The following is a 16088-nucleotide window of genomic DNA, read 5'->3' as shown; positions in this document are numbered from 1 at the left end:
TTAAACTATATTCTTGAGACTAAGCTGGCACTAATTTAATGCTAAATAATTAATATGTAAAAAAGATGAGACTGACTGCTGGCACTCAGTTGATGGTCAATAAAATTCACCTTTTATCATTAGTTACTATTCACATAGAAAGACCCACCAAGCAAATGCAAAATACTAACAACCACGATGTTTTTCACGTAGATCTGCCCTTTTGACAGATGCCGCGGACGCTTCAAATAGGATGCTCTGGGGGCTCACCTTCCTCCTACATGAGATGGGAGAAGACTCCCCCAAGTTCCGGAGAGAACACACGGAGTGATGTGGAGCATTCTATGCCTCTGATGAAAGACATTTTCACATGTTGAGATATAGGGGAGTCATTCTGGCTTACACACGAGTTAACTTGAATTTTATGCTAATTAAAATCGCCTGTTTGTGGACTATCAAACAAACATCATATATCTGCTCTTATTAAAGAAAAAGGTTCATTAACCAGAAGAGAATGTCTATGTTATAGACAAGGATTAAATGCATCCTTTCCTGGGGCACTAATAGTGGTTCTCCTTCAGTGAAAAGACTCCCTTCCCAGGTGCCAAGGCCACACTGACTGGCTGTACATGTGCTAGTTTGGTTTGCTTATTTTGAAACCTTGAAAAAGAAATATATCCCTGACTTGTTTAATGTTCTTTGTTCTGACAAGACATAAAACAGTGCTGAAAACCCTGCATCTCCAGAGCAGCATCTCAGAGTAACCTGGGAGCTGGCTTCTGGGCTGGTCCTCAGTTTGCTTCAAATAAAACTCTTCTATTCTTATTACTGACTGTTTATTATCTTCACTGCCACCTTCTGTGACCCAAGGGCCTAGGCTGCACCAGGTTCTGCAGAGCCCCAGGTTCTGCACCAGGTTCTGGAAGCCCTAACTTCCAGATGAAGCCCTGCAGGCCTCCACACCCGGGAGACACCGAGTGGACGCCCTGCTGCTGCTGCTGCTGCTGCTAAGTCGCTTCAGTCGTGGCCAACTCTGTGCGACCCCATCGACAGAAGCCCACGAGGCTCCCCTGTCCCTGGGACTCTCCAGGCAAGAACACTGGAGTGGGTTGCCATTTCCTTCTCCAATGTATGAAAGTGAAAAGTGAAAGGGAAGTCGCTCAGTCGTGTCCGACTCTTTGCGACCCCATGGACTGCAGCCTACCAGACTCCTCCGTCCATGGGATTTTCTAGGCAAGAGTACTGGAGTGGGGTGCCATTGCCTTCTCCAAGTGGACCCCCTAAGTGTGTCTGTAATAGTCCTTAGTTCACTCTGGGTCGGTCTTGAAGCCACATTTGGCCTCTTGCTCAGGGGTCTCTTGGTCCCAGCACCTCTTGGCTCCCAGGTCTCTTGGTCTGCTTGAAGAATGGCAGCGCTCTGGGCCTTCATTTCCCATGAACTTCAGCAAGCCCAGATGTTGGCCGTCCTGATGCCCAGCCCCTGATCTCATCTCAATCTGTCCTTCTCAGCATCCTTGTCTTTTTGATCACCTGGATCCCCAGGAGCGGATCCTCAGGAAGACCCTTAGCCTGCTCCCAGCCATCCAGCCACAGACAGATCTGATTTAGAAATTGAACTGCCAAGAAGAAACACCTATGTGAAGGGGCTGCTGTCATTCCTTCTAGATGCTGTTCACTTGATCTGGAGGAGGGGTCTGGGAGATGTCAGAGGAGACATCATCTGGGCTGGATCATGGCACAGTGGGAGAAACAGGTGGTTGGAAGCAAAGGGAACATTCAGCGAAGAGACTGGGAAGGCAGGATTGGAGTAGTAGTTAGTAAACCTGAAGTTGGCATCTGTTAGGGGCTGTTTCACTGAAGATGTGACCTTTAGTCTCTGGGTTTGTTGTGTTTTTGCTCCAGGGAGCAAACAGTTACACAGCTAGTCTCTGGAAAAGCTGGAGAAGGACTTCAGGAAGGTGAAGAAAGAAATAAAAAAACGTGTTCTGATATGCACCCTTCTGTTCATAGGAGCACTATTCACAATAGCCAAGACATGGAAACAATCTAAATGTTCATCAACGGGTGGATGGACAAGGCAGATATGATACATATATTCAATGGAATACTGCTGCTGCTAAGTTGCTTCAGTCGTGTCCAAATCTGTGCAGCCCCATAGACGGCAACCTACCAGGCTCCACTGTCCCTTGGATTCTCCAGGCAAGAATACTGGAGTGGGTTGCCATTTCCTTCTCCAATGCGTGAAAGTAAAAAGTGAAAGTGAAGTCGCTCAGTGGTGTCTGACTCTTTGTGACCCCATGGACTGCAGCCCACCAGGCTCCTCCATCCATGGAATACTATTCAGCCATAAAAAGAATGAAATAATGCCATTTGCAGCAACAAGGATGGGCCCAGAGATTATCATACTACATGAAGTAAATCAGAAAGAGAAAGACAAATACCATATGATATCACTTATATGTAGAATCTAAAGTATGGCACAAATGAATTTACCTAGGAAACAGATTCACAGGTATAAAACAGACTCGTGGCTGTCAACAGGAGGAAGAGTTGGGGAGACATGAATTGGGAGTTTGAGATTAGTACATGCAAACTATTATATATAGAAATGGACAAACAATGCAGTCCTACTGCATAGCACAGAGAACCATATTCAATATCCTATAATGAACCATAATGCAAAAATATGAAAAACAATGTATATATATGTATAACTAAATTACTTTGCTGTACAGCAGAAATCAATGAAGCATTGTAAATTAACTATACTTAAATGAAAAAAAAGAAAAGAAAAGAAAACATCCCTGTTCTCTTCTCAGGAAAGGCCAGGAGGTTCTGATGGGCTCTCGTCTCCATGAAGAGCTTGAGGATGAGAGAAGCTTGCCCTCTCACTGAGAGATGGGCTATGACCCACTTGTGTCCCATCAGAACAGGTGTGTTCCATCTGTGGCACCTGGATCCTTTGCCTGTGTCCGGCAGCATCTTTCTGTCAATCCCACTGGTATCAGCCTCATGATGACAGCTCACAGAGGAGGTTTTACTCTGGCAACTCTCCAACTGTCCCTGGCAGATACTCTGTTCTCCTCCCAGCTCCAGTCCCTGCATGAGCCTCTGCTGGAGCTCGTGTCTATTCACACTGTAAGATTTATTTTCATACATTTCTCTTCATTAGACTGCAAGCTCCTTGAGAGTGACAGCCTGTTCAGATCTCTGTCCCTGTGCTTAGTGCAGCCCCTGGCATTTAGTGGATGCACAGCTAATGCTTGCTGGCATGATTTAGGCTGATATGAATATGTGTATAAATTAGTAGAGGCAATATGGCTGGAAAAGGATGAATTCTCATCCTTCAAATTTAGGGAACTTCGAATGCCAAGGTAGATAGTTTCACCCTCTCCCCAGGCAGCAGTGAGAGCAGCGCCATGTGACTGAGCAGGCCCGCGTGTCTGAACTGCTGTTCCACCTGTGTGTTCAGCCTTTACTGCTTCCCAAGCTATTTACTGGGTGCTTCTTTGGGGCTAAGAGATAGATTACATCACATCAGCTCTTCCTCCCAACCATTTCTGATAGGATTATTGTCCTCCTCACCTTTTTTAAAAAATTATTTTTATGAAGGAGGTTCAGGAAGATTGTGACATTCCTGAAGACACAGAATTGGTTGGAAGCAAGACCAGGACTTTCATCATGACCCAGTCAACTCTCAATTTTTCTGAATGTTTGGAAGTTTGAATAAATAGTTGGAAGAGGAAAGAGACAAGTTTGATATTTCAGACCTAAAGGAAGTATGTAAAAGAGGCCAGGATGAGGAATCAGTTCAGTTCAGTCGCTCAGTTGTGTCTGACTCTTTGCGACCCCATGAATCGCAGCACTCCAGGCCTCCCTATCCATCACCAACTTCTGGAGTTCACCCAAACTCATGTGCATCAAGTCAGTGATGCCATCCAGCCATCTTATCCTCTGTTGTCCCCTTCTCCTCCTGCCCCCAGTCCCTCCCAGCATCAGGGTCTTTTCCAATGAGTCAGCTCTTCGCATGAGGTGGCCAAAGTACTGGAGTTTCAGCTTTAGCATCGTTCCTTCCAAAGAAATCCCAGGGCTGATCTCCTTTAGGATGGACTGGTTGGATCTCCTTGCAGTCCAAGGGACTCTCAAGAGTCTTCTCCAACACCACAGTTCAAAAGCATTAATTCTTCGGCGCTCAGCCTTCTTCACAGTCCAACTCTCACATCCATACATGACCACTGGAAAAACCATAGCCTTGACTAAACGGACCTTTGTTAGCAAAGTAATGTCTCTGGTTTTGAATATGCTATCTAGGTTGGTCATAACTTTTCTTCCAAGGAGTAAGCTTCTTTTAATTTCATGGCTGCAATCACCATCTGCAGTGATTTTGGAGCCCCCCAAAACAAAGTCTGACACTGTTTCCACTGTTTCCCCATCTATTTCCCATGAAGTGATGGGACCGGATGCCATGATCTTCGTTTTCTGAATGTTGAGCTTTAAGCCACCTTTTTCACTCTCCTCTTTCACTTTCATCAAGAGGCTTTTTAGTTCCTCTTCACTTTCTGCCATACCGGCAATGTCATCTGCATATCTGAGGTTATTGATATCTCTCCTGGTGTCAGGAAGCATTTAACAGGAGACTTCCTATGTGCTGTTTTGGATCTGTCAGGAATTCTCTATTCCTTATTAATTCCTGAATATTCAGGAATTAAGAGTAGAGGCAAGCCTTTCCCCGGGGGCTGAGGAATCCAGGCATTTCCTTCATTAGTTTTTCTATACGGTGATAAGCACCCTCTTCCTTTTTATGAACCATATGGTAAAAGTGATGATTTACAACCCTCTCTCTTTCATATGGATGACCTCATGTTTCCATGTAAGTTTTGATTTTATCTCTCCTGAAAAGGTTGACTTCCCTGGTGGCTCAGACAGTAAAGCAGTAAAGCGTCTGTCTGCAATGTGGGAGACCCGGGTTCAATCCCTGGGTTGGGAAGATCCCCTGGAGAAGGAAATGGCAATCCATTCCAGGATTATTGCCTGGAAAATCCCATGGACAGAGGAGCCTGGTAGGCACAGCCCATGGGGTCGCAAAGAGTTGGACATGACTGAGTGACGTCACTTTCACTTTCTTTCACTTTCTGCTGAAAATAGCTATCTTGTAAGACAGTATAAATACCTACACAATGTTGAATAAAACACCTTTGCTCCATCAGAGCTTTGGTCCCCGTGTCTTGCTGTCTCTCTCTCTTTTTCAGGCTGCTCCCCTGGAGCACAGAGGCTCTCTGAGTTCACTTTCCTGACTGGGCTTCTAAGACCCTCTCGAGAAGGCGCTCTGCTCCTTCACCTCATTGAGAGGGCGCCTGAGGCCTCCGTGAACAGAGCAAGCCCCGTGCCAGGGGCTTTATTGGCCTTCTGCGTAAACCAAGGAATATCAGCCTCTTTTTCTCTCCTTTACTTTCTTATTGTTAGGTCGGTAGAATAGGGAAAAGGAGTCCAAAATGGCAGTGGCTAAAAGACAAGGAAGGGAAAAGCCCACGAAAATAGAACAAAAGAAAGTCCGAGGACTGGAGTGAGGACCTCAGGTAAAACAAACAACACTCCTGGCTGGCCCAATATACATAGGACAGGCCCAGGGAGAGATAAACATATAAATAGAGGACCCAAAGCCAGCTCTCTCTCTCTCTCTCTCTCTCCTGCGTGCTGGGGCGCTCTTCCCCTTGTGTCTTTGGATTGACGTGCCCTCACGCCTCGAAGATGGATTTTCCTGCTATCTTCTAAATAAAATAGAGCTGTAACACTGATTTGTCTAAGAGCTATAACATGGTCCATTCAAGACCTGAGAGCTATAACACAGTCTATCCAAGACCTGAGAGCTGTGACACGCCGAGGGGGCTTTAATGTCTGTCACTCCAAATCTTTGTTGTGACGAGACAATGAACATACATACGAGGAAGTGAGAAATAGATTTTAGGGCCAAGATCTGATAGATAGAGTGCCTGATGAACTACGGAATGAGGTTCGTGACATTGTACAGGAGACAGGGATCAAGACCATCCCCACGGAAAAGAAATGCAAAAAAGCAAAATGGCTGTCTGGGAAGGCCTTACAAATAGCTGTGAAAAGAAGAGAAGCGAAAAGCAAAGGAAAAAAGGAAAGATAGAAGCATCTGAATGCAGAGTTCCAAAGAATAGCAAGAAGAGATAAGAAAGCCTTCTTCAGTGATCAATGCAAAGAAATAGAGGAAAACAACAGAATGGGAAAGACTAGAAATCTCTTCAAGAAAATTAGAGATATCAAGGGAACATTTCATGCAAAGATGGGCTCGATAAAGGACAGAAATGGTATGGACCTAACAGAAACAGAAGATATTAAGAAGAGATGGCAAGATTACACAGAAGAACTGTACAAAAAGGATCTTCATGACCCAGATAATCACGATGGTGTGATCACTCATCTAGAACTGGACATCCTGGAATGTGAAGTCAAGTGGGCCTTAGGAAGCATCACTACGAGCAAAGCTAGTGGAGGTGATGGAATTCCAGTTGAGCTCTTTCAAACCCTGAAAGATGATGCTGTGAAAGTGCTGCACTCAATATGCCAGCAAATTTGGAAAACTCAGCAGTGGCCACAGGACTGGAAAAGGTCAGTTTTCATTCCAATCCCAAAGAAAGGCAATGCCAAAGAATGCTCAAACTACCGCACAATTGCACTCATCTCACACGCTAGCAAAGTAATGCTCAAAATTCTCCAAGCCAGGCTTCAGCAATACGTGAACCGTGAACTTCCTGATGTTCAAGCTGGTTTTAGAAAAGGCAGAGGAACCAGAGATCAAATTGCCAACATCCGCTGGGTCATGGAAAAAGCAAGAGAGTTCCAGAAAAACATCTCTTTCTGCTTTATTGACTATGCCAAAGCCTTTGACTGTGTGGATCACAATAAACTGTGGAAAATTCTTCAAGAGATGGGAATACCAGACCACCTGACCTGCCTCTTGAGAAATCTGTATGCAGGTCAGGAAGCAACAGTTAGAACTGGACATGGAATAACAGACTGGTTCCAAATAGGAAAAGGAGTACGTCAAGGCTGTCTATTGCCACCCTGCTTATTTAACTTCTATGCAGAGTACATCATGAGAAACGCTGGGCTGGAAGAAGCACAAGCTGGAATCAAGATTTCCGGGAGAAATATCAATCACCTCAGATATGCAGATGACACCACCCTTATGGCAGAAAGTGAAGAGGAACTAAAAAGCCTCTTGATGAAAGTAAAAAAGGAGAGTGAAAAAGTTGGCTTATAGCTCAACATTCAGAAAACGAAGATCATGGCGTCCGGCCCCATCACTCCATGGGAAATAGATGGGGAAACAGTGGAAACAGTGTCAGACTTTATTTTTTGGGGCTCCAAAATCAATGCAGATGGTGACTGCAGCCATGAAATTAAAAGACGCTTACTCCTTGGAAGAAAAGTTATGACCAACCTAGATAGCATATTCAAAACCAGAGACATTACTTTGCCGACTAAGGTCCCTCTAGTCAAGGCTATGGTTTTTCCAGTAGTCATGTATGGATGTGAGAGTTGGACTGTGAAGAAGGCTGAGAGCCGAAGAATTGATGCTTTTGAACTGTGGTGTTGGAGAAGACTCTTGAGAGTCCCTTGGACTGCAAGGAGATCCAACCAGTCCATTCTGAAGGAGATCAGCCCTGGGATTTCTTTGGAAGGAATGATGCTGAAGCTGAAACTCCAGTACTTTGGCCACCTCACGCGAAGAGTTGACTCATTGGAAAAGACTCTGATGCCTGGAAGGATTGGGGGCAGGAGAAGAAGGGGACGACTGAGGATGAGATGGCTGGATGGGATCACTGACTCGATGGATGCGAGTCTGAGTGAACTCCGGGCGTTGGTGTTGGACAGGGAGGCCTGGCGTGCTGCAATTCATGGGGTCACAAAGAGTCGGACACAACTGAGCGACTGGACTGAACATAACGAGGAACATACGCTTGCGTGACAATTCCCAACTGTGCTAAAACATCTCCAAAAAATTATTAACAATACCAGGACTCACCAGGTAGTGCAATTATTATTAGGAATTCATTTAAGGATTTTATTAATCTTCAATTATTAATGGTCCTCTTGCTTAATATTCCATCTCCTATGACAAAACCTTTGGGATTTATGGAAAATTGTGGTAGACTTAATGGATTTAGAAGTTATGTACATTAAATATTATGAAAAATGAAACAGACCATGAAAAATATATTTGAAGGAATTACCAGAAAGGGTTAATGTCTTGATCAAATACAGCATTCACATAATTGGATGAATAAATGCCAATCTATGTATGAGTAACATGTCCTGAAAGAGGTTGTATGTATAATCAGTAAAGAAATACTGAAGAAAATCTCCTCCATCTCAGCAGTAATCAAACACAACAACAATATGATGGAAATAAAAATACACATGTGCTGTGCTTAGTCGCTCAGTTGTGTCTGACTCTGAGATGACAAAGACTGTAGCCCACCACACTTCTCTGTCCATGGGGATTCTCCAAGCAAGAATATGGGAGTAGGTTGCCATGCCCTCCTCCAAGGGATCTTCCCAACCCAGGGATTGAACTCAGGTATCCTGCATTGTAGGTGGATTCTTTATCATCTGAGCCACCAGGGAAACCCAAGAATACTGGAGTGGGTAGCCTATCCCTTCTCCAGGGGCTCTTCCCTACCCAGGAATCGAACTGGGGTCTCCTACATTGCAGGGAGATTCTTAACCAGCTGAGCTAAGAGAATGTGTTTGTGTGTATAAGTATATACACATATATATATAAACATATATAAAATGGTCATCCTGACCAAGGCTGGATGTAATAGGAATGCTCAAATACTCTTGGTGGCAGAATAAAAACCACTGAAAATAAATGTGATCATATTTATCAAGAGCCATAAAAGTTTTCATACCCTTCAACTAGTATTTCTTTTTCTGGGAATTTATCTTAAGTGATTCTCAATGTATAGTCCAGGGACAGATCAGGGATCTAGGAGTTCATGAATTCAAAACTCTTTTCATAATATCACTAAGATACAATTTGCCCTTTTCACTCTTATCTCTTACAAGGTCACAGTGAAATTTTCCAGGAGCTACGTGGTATATGAAGATATTATTCTGACAACTAAGTGAACGTGTGCTTGTAGGACTGGAATTTGGCGGTGATTTTGCACCTTATTCTTGCACTTTTAATAACCAGACCACATAGGCAACGTCTAATCACAAAGCCTCAAACAAACGCCACTCACTTGGTCTCTAAAGTACTGATGGCCATTATCACTTAAATCCGGCAGAAACCCCAATCTGGAAGCAGAATGTCTGCCAAAAGGAAGGAATAACAGCACTTGGGAAAGTTAACACAGACTAGCAAGGAGCCAACATATCATTCAGTCATAGACCCTTAGCACAGGACAAAGACGCCGCCCAGGGCCACACAGAAGCAGCGAGTGCAGAGCTGCAGAGTGGATACCTGAGCCTGGTGCTGGAAGACAGGGGTTCTCGGTAGATCCAGCTGGGGAGTTTTAAGGAGCTGTGATGCCTAGCCCCTGCCATCTAGAGGTCCTAGTTTCATTGGTCTAGAGATGGCCCATCATGGGAATTTTCTAACTCCCAGGAAATTCTAACATGGAACTAGTTTTATGAATTACAATTATAAATGATGAAAGAAACCAAAAAGTTCTTGCTTTTCAAGTCACATATTCTGATACTATATCAACTGCTGCCTATATGTTATTCTTTCCATTCACATAATCTGTGGCTGTGCCACCTTGAATTTGCAAACCAAAAGATGAGTGGAAGGCCCTGAATTGTTCAACTTATAAGGCACCTAACATTCAACATTAACTTGGACCACTGCTGTCAGCAAGGCAGGATTTCAGTAAAGGTATATTTACGTTACAAATAGGTGGCCCAGGATGCTTTCCAAAAAGGCACTCAGCAAACTTGGGTGAAACCAGGAATAGTTCAGAATTTCAGGCCAGAACACTAGACCACATCAAGAGCCTTCAGAAGGTCTGTCTTGCATTTATTGGTTTGAGCTAGACAGCTCAAAACACTGAGGTCAGTGAGATCAACCAAAGCAAGACTGCAGGAATTCGGAGCTGCCGACTTTGGGGCAGGATTTCCTGCTGCTCCTTCCTCGGTGTCAGACACCCTGCCCTGGTGACTGGGCCCTAACCTCTCCATGGGGGCCTGCAGACTACACAGGAGTGGAATTCGGCCTGATGAGAGTAGGAAAGTCCCATGACCACAGGGCTCCTGACACATAAAGAGCTTAACAATATCCCCAGTCCACACCACGAGTTCCTTCTGAAAGTCTCAAGCTCTTAAAAGTTCTCCCAACTCACACTGTCTTTGCCTGGGGGACCCATTAAACTTCAGAACAGATCTCTCCAGTGATAACTGAACAACAAACAAAACACAAAGCCAGACATTTGGAAATATAACGCATGACACCCTCAAGAGAGCAGGCAGACCCTTAAACAAGCTGGCGCAAGCCATCCAGGACGGGAGAAGGCAGGCCAGCACAACACAAGCGAGGAAGCCCAACCTCTTCTGTGTGGTCAGTCCCTTGGGACAAGGCTCCCTCAAACACTATAATTTGGTTAACTGACCCCAGTCCTTCAGGGAAGCTGAAAAACGGCCTTGTTAGCCACACAAGAATTCACCAGATCTCTTTGTCTTTGGATGAAATGATAGCCTGCATGGAAATAAATCTCTCCCTGCCCGCCCCCACATCCCCTTCAGAACCCTCTATCTTTCCTGTAGTACCTTTCAGTTTGGTATCAGGGTGATTTGTGTTCATGTTCATCTGTCTTCTATGCTAGATCCTAAACCAGAAAGACAGATATGGTGCATTTTGTATCTCCCCATGGTGGGAGCCACGTCTGCTTGCTAAGTATGACAGAAGCTTCTAGAGATGAAATTTCCCAAGAGGCATCAATTAACACTGAGCTGAGCATCTCTTTAGGAAGTATACAGACTGACCGGTGAGCTGAGAGAGAGAAGAGGGGTACCGCTAGATTAAAGTGTAGGGAGAGGGCGGGGGAGTTGCCAACCGCCTGCTGGCACATGCGTAACCAGAGGAAGGATTTCAAAGCCTCTACCAACAGCACCTCCTAGAAGACATGAACGTCCACTGCACACTCCTGAAATGAGCACCCAAAGGAACACCGGCTAAGAAGGAATGACACTGCTTACGGCACCCTGCCAACAGCCCTGCCAGCAACATCTGGGCACTTCTGGCACCTGCCAGCCAAGCCTTGATCTGTTCAGACCCCCTGGTCATCATCTGAGAAACAGTGAGATCACAGCTTTCAGAGCTGGTGGGACTGCAATTCATCAATAATGTAGCAGAGTTTCCCATAAACACGGAGGACTTCATATAGTCTGAGAGCTGCAGGCATTTAGAGGGTGAAATACCATCACTCCCAATCTGTTTCCTTGCCCCAAATTCATTTTTAATAGATGCCATTCACTAAATACATGTATTTAATATTAATGCGATAAATGTAACTCTGCCTAATTAAGAACAAATATCTTTATCTTCTGGAAACATTTAAGATCATCCGGCTAAATAAACAAATCCTTCACCATCAGAAAAACAAGTCACTACTCCCCGCTTCCACTCTCCCCCCACAAATAAAGATGAAATCAAATTATGTCAGTGCCATGGTACATATTTAGGTCTGGTGGAACTTCATTAGAAAAGCCAGAGATGCGTTAGAGTATAAAACCAAACTGCAAGCTGCTACATGTAATTATTTCCCCACTGAAGAATAGATAAGAATCCATCCTGACCTTGCAGGGCATGCGTCCTTCTTTTCCTTTTTCTCAGTGTTCTCAGACATCCAGTGAAGAGCTGTCCTTTATCTGGACAGCAAAATGCACCTTCATCGCCGATAATTTCCTGTTAGGATCTGTTACTGTTAAGAGGATCTTGGTCCCGAGAGAGAACCAGGGCTGGTGCCTCTCTAGGAAAGCTCAGGAAGTCTTTTCTGATTGCCTCTGACTGCCTATGTGTATATAGATCTTTTTAACTTTAGTTACCTCCTAGTAACTTCACTCCCTTCCTCTCTGGATCTGAATCATTCTGCCACCCCGTGGAAAGGCTGGCGGACAGAGGAGTGAGAGCCTGGGGCAGGCATGAAGTCCTCGTCAGCCGAGCAGGCTTCCGCTCAGTTTAAAAGCAGCAGAACTGTGAGCAGAGAGGCGGGAGAACCAGCCAACAGGATGTGTGTGGCTGGAGTTCCTGGCACGAAGTCTTGGCTTTCATGTTTATTTTTGGATGTATTTTTCTTAGTCCTTTGATGCAAATTTCTGGCCTGGGAAGTAACCCTACAGTACAAGCTCCAAAGTTGCCAAAAAGTCAGTACAGGCCTCTGACTTGGGAGAAAGCAGGTCACTTGGCTTTTAGGCTCTGGTTAATCCTCAGCTGGGGGTGGGGGAGACCCTGCATATTAACAGGCAGGTCAGGGGCAGCCTACCTGAGGGTGGGTCACAGACTTCAACAGTTATACCCAGAGTTCAACATCTATGCATTTATTTGAAATATCAGTCTACCTTGAAAGGCCACCATTAATGCAAAAGCAAAACAACCTGAATTTTTTTGCATGCTAAATAAAGTATTAAAACCCACACAAAGGGCTTCTGAGATTTTTATGTTCTAAGATACTATGTTTTAAGTATTGGGCTTTAATTTTTCTGACAGCCCAAGACAGATAGGAACATCAAATCTATTCAAGCTGGAGCAGATGCCTCTGAGAGGTATATTATTCCAATATGGTTTTTAAAGTGCATCAGCAAAGACTAAGCTGCTGTTATTTCCATAATTCCTATTCTCATAGTGGCTTGAAAGATTACTAATGGAAAAGGGCTTTTTCTCTCTGCATAGTCCAAAAGAGGCAGTAAACAGAAATGGCTAAAAAGCTTTTCAGTCCAACAACTGCCAATATATCTGGTAGAATCGAGAAATAAAACACTGAAAATTAGGGAATAGAGATAGATGTAGAAATATTTCTTTGGCAATATTCATTACTCTTAGAAATATTCTTGTTTACAAACTGCATTCTTTTCCTAAGAAAGAAACATGCACACATCTCTCATTTTTATCATTCTATTTTATATCTCAGAAAGCATAAAAAATCATCAGCTAACAATACTTGCTGAGGCCACAGACATGTCTGGGGAATAAACTCTAGTGGATCAATCACTGCATCCGAGCAAGAGTTCTCTGTGATATTGTAGGTCTTGGTTCGGAGAAGGCAGTGGCACCCCACTCCAGTACTGTTGCCTGGAAAATCCCATGGACGGAGGAGCCTGGTGGGCTGCAGTCCATGGGGTCGCTAGGAGTCAAACGCGACTGAGCGACTTCACTTTCACTTTTCACTTTCATGCATTGGAGAAGGAAATGGCAACCCACTCCAGTGTTTTTGCCTGGAGAATCCCAGGGACGGGGGAGCCTGGTGGGCTGCCGTCTCTGGGGTCGCACAGAGTCAGACATGACTGAAGCGACTTAGCAGCAGCAGCAGGTCTTGGTTAGAATAAAATCACAGAGCTTCTGGGTAACTATTTCAGCCAAAAAGCCACTTTTACTGTGGCACGGCTCAGACTACAAATTTAAAATACTGCTTTGTTTCTAAAAACTCTAGTTTCATTGCTGTCTTTAAATTTCAAATAATTTATTCAATTTTTCAATAATTTATTTCAAAATACAGAGTATGTATTACTCTGAACATGTTCAAACATAGCTTGCAATGAAGGAGAGTTTTTGCCCAGAATGATGTTCATGCAATTGGAATACAGGTGTTAGATCTCCAGTGCAAATACCTCCCAGTGGTATCTTTTATGAGTCTGATGGAGAGTGACTCCCCAGTCTACTTCTCTGAACACATTGGACTCATATCCTCATTCAAGCCCATGTGTTTGGAATATTCCATGTAAAGATGGCAAAATGCACTGTAAACCTGAGAGCATCTTCATCCAAAACATCAGCCAGAAAGTCAGGAAGAAAACCGAAAAAACCCTTTGTTATTGGTCTAACCACTGACAACCTTAGACTGTGTGTGCTCAGAAGACATTCATGGAATTGAACAGTAAATTGCTATTTATTTATTTCAAGAACCACCAGCAGTCATAAATACTCATAATCTTGGATCGAGTATTAATAATGGCTTAGAACTCCCAAACCAACACTTAAACTGCTTTGCCATTTAACTGCCTTATCGAGGATATACACTGCCTCTAGAGTCAGAGTTTAAATTACAGTTCTCAAGATGGTACTTCGACTTTTAAAATTTTATTCTGAAATTCAAAAACATTACTTTCTCCTTTCACTCGTACTTTTTCCCTCCCCCCTCCAAGATGCTATTAAAAAATGAGATGTTTTAAAATCTAGTTAATATTTGTATTAAGTTCTAATATCAAAGAAGTATGAAAAAAGAGGGACGTATTATTGACCAACTCTGAATAAAGCCACTGTAATTCACTTAAGCTAAGAAAATATGACCTGATTTTGAGATGGAGCAACCTAGCGCCCTCGGATATGACCATAAATTGACAACTGAAACACGGAAAGAAAGAGGAAAGAAAGTAGCTTTCATTAAGGAAGATCGAAAGATTTAAAGATTTCATTAGGAAAGTAGCTATTAGGAAAGATATAGGGTACAAAACAAGCATCAAGCTGCTACCGCAGTTATATCTTGGGGAACGTTTTGTTGATTTGATATATTTGTATAGATGATTGACAGGGAGATGATGATGGACACGGAAGCCTGGTGGGCTGCAGACCAAGGGGTCGCAAAGAGCCGGACACGACTCTGTGACTGAACCGAACTGATAGGTGACTGAAAGAATGCTCTGGTCACATTTATGACAATTTTTTGATATGAATTTTCTGATTTTTAAATTTTTTATTTTTTAAAACTTTTTATTTTATCTTGGGGTGTAGACGATTAACAATGTTGTGCTAGTTTCAGGCGAATAGTGAAGGGACTCAGCCATACATATATATGTATCCATTCTCCCACAAACTCCCCTCCCATCCAGGGTGCCATATAACATTGAGCAGAGTTCCATGTGCTATACAGTGGGACCCTGTTGATTATTCATCTTAAAAACAGCAGTGTGTACACGTCCATCCCAAACTCCCTAACTATTGCTCCCTGACGACATTCTCCCCACCACCTGGCAACCATAAGTTTGTTCTGAAAGTATGACAGTAATTTTTAAAAATACTCTGGGTGCTATCAATCTGACCTACAACATTAATGACAATATAAAGCAAGAATATTTGATAAAAATTAAATAGAATTTCAATATCTCACACGTAGGTCTCTGAGTGTGCATTTGCTGAGAACTGACAACACTTGCCTCTGATTAGGATAGGAAGCAGGATTACCAAGCTCTCTGTTGCCATTAAAGTCTCAAGTGTAAGATTTAAAACAGATAATTCACTCAGCCTGTTAAGGAGCTTCTTTAGACTGGGCTACCTGTTAGTGATTAGACACCATCATTTCCTAGATAGAAGTACTTCAGACTCCAGGTCCTCATCAATTACTTTGCTGTTCAGTCTCTCAGTCATGTCTTTTTGTGACCTCATGGACTGCAATACACCGGGTTCCCCTGTCCCTCACCATCTCCCGGAGTTTGCTCAAACTCATATCCATTGAGTCAGTGATACCATCCAACCCTCACTGCTTTCAGTTCAGTTCAGTTGCTCAATCGTGTCCGACTCTTTGCAATCCCATGAATCGCAGCACGCCAGGCCTCCCTGTCCATCACCAACTCCTGGAGTTCACTCAGACTCACGTCCATTGAGTCAGTGATGCCATCCAGCCATGTCATCATCCTCTGTCATCCCCTTCTCCTCCTGCTCCCAATCCCTCCAAGCATCAGAGTCTTTTCCAATGAGTCAACTCTTCGCGTGAGGTGGCCAAAGTACTGGAGTTTCAGCTTTAGCATCATTCCTTCCAAAGAAATCCCAGGGCTGACCTCCTTCAGAATGGACTGGTTGGATCTCCTTGCAGTCGAAGGGACCCTCAAGAGTCTTCTCCAACACCACAGTTCAAAAGCATCAA

The 16088-nt window shown here is 43.7% G+C and overlaps 1 protein-coding gene across 3 annotated transcripts in view; it reads right to left on the bottom strand.

Moving 5' to 3' along the window:
* RAPGEF4 (Rap guanine nucleotide exchange factor 4) overlaps positions 1-16088 on the bottom strand; it is a 329561-nt gene that overhangs the window by 227349 nt on the left and 86124 nt on the right. The window contains exon 1 of one of the 3 annotated variants that reach the window (XM_013968813.2): positions 11812-12150. The exons of the other annotated variants lie outside the window; for them this stretch is intronic. Coding sequence (XP_013824267.2) covers positions 11812-11823 — 12 coding nt within the window. The 5' untranslated portion in view covers positions 11824-12150. Of the gene's footprint in view, positions 1-11811; positions 12151-16088 lie in introns of those variants that run through there. 3 annotated transcript variants of the gene reach the window in all.

The sequence above is a fragment of the Capra hircus genome, chromosome 2 (assembly GCF_001704415.2).
Source record: "Capra hircus breed San Clemente chromosome 2, ASM170441v1, whole genome shotgun sequence".
NCBI lineage: Eukaryota > Metazoa > Chordata > Mammalia > Artiodactyla > Bovidae > Capra > Capra hircus.
This window is presented reverse-complemented; position numbering and strand designations above follow the sequence as displayed.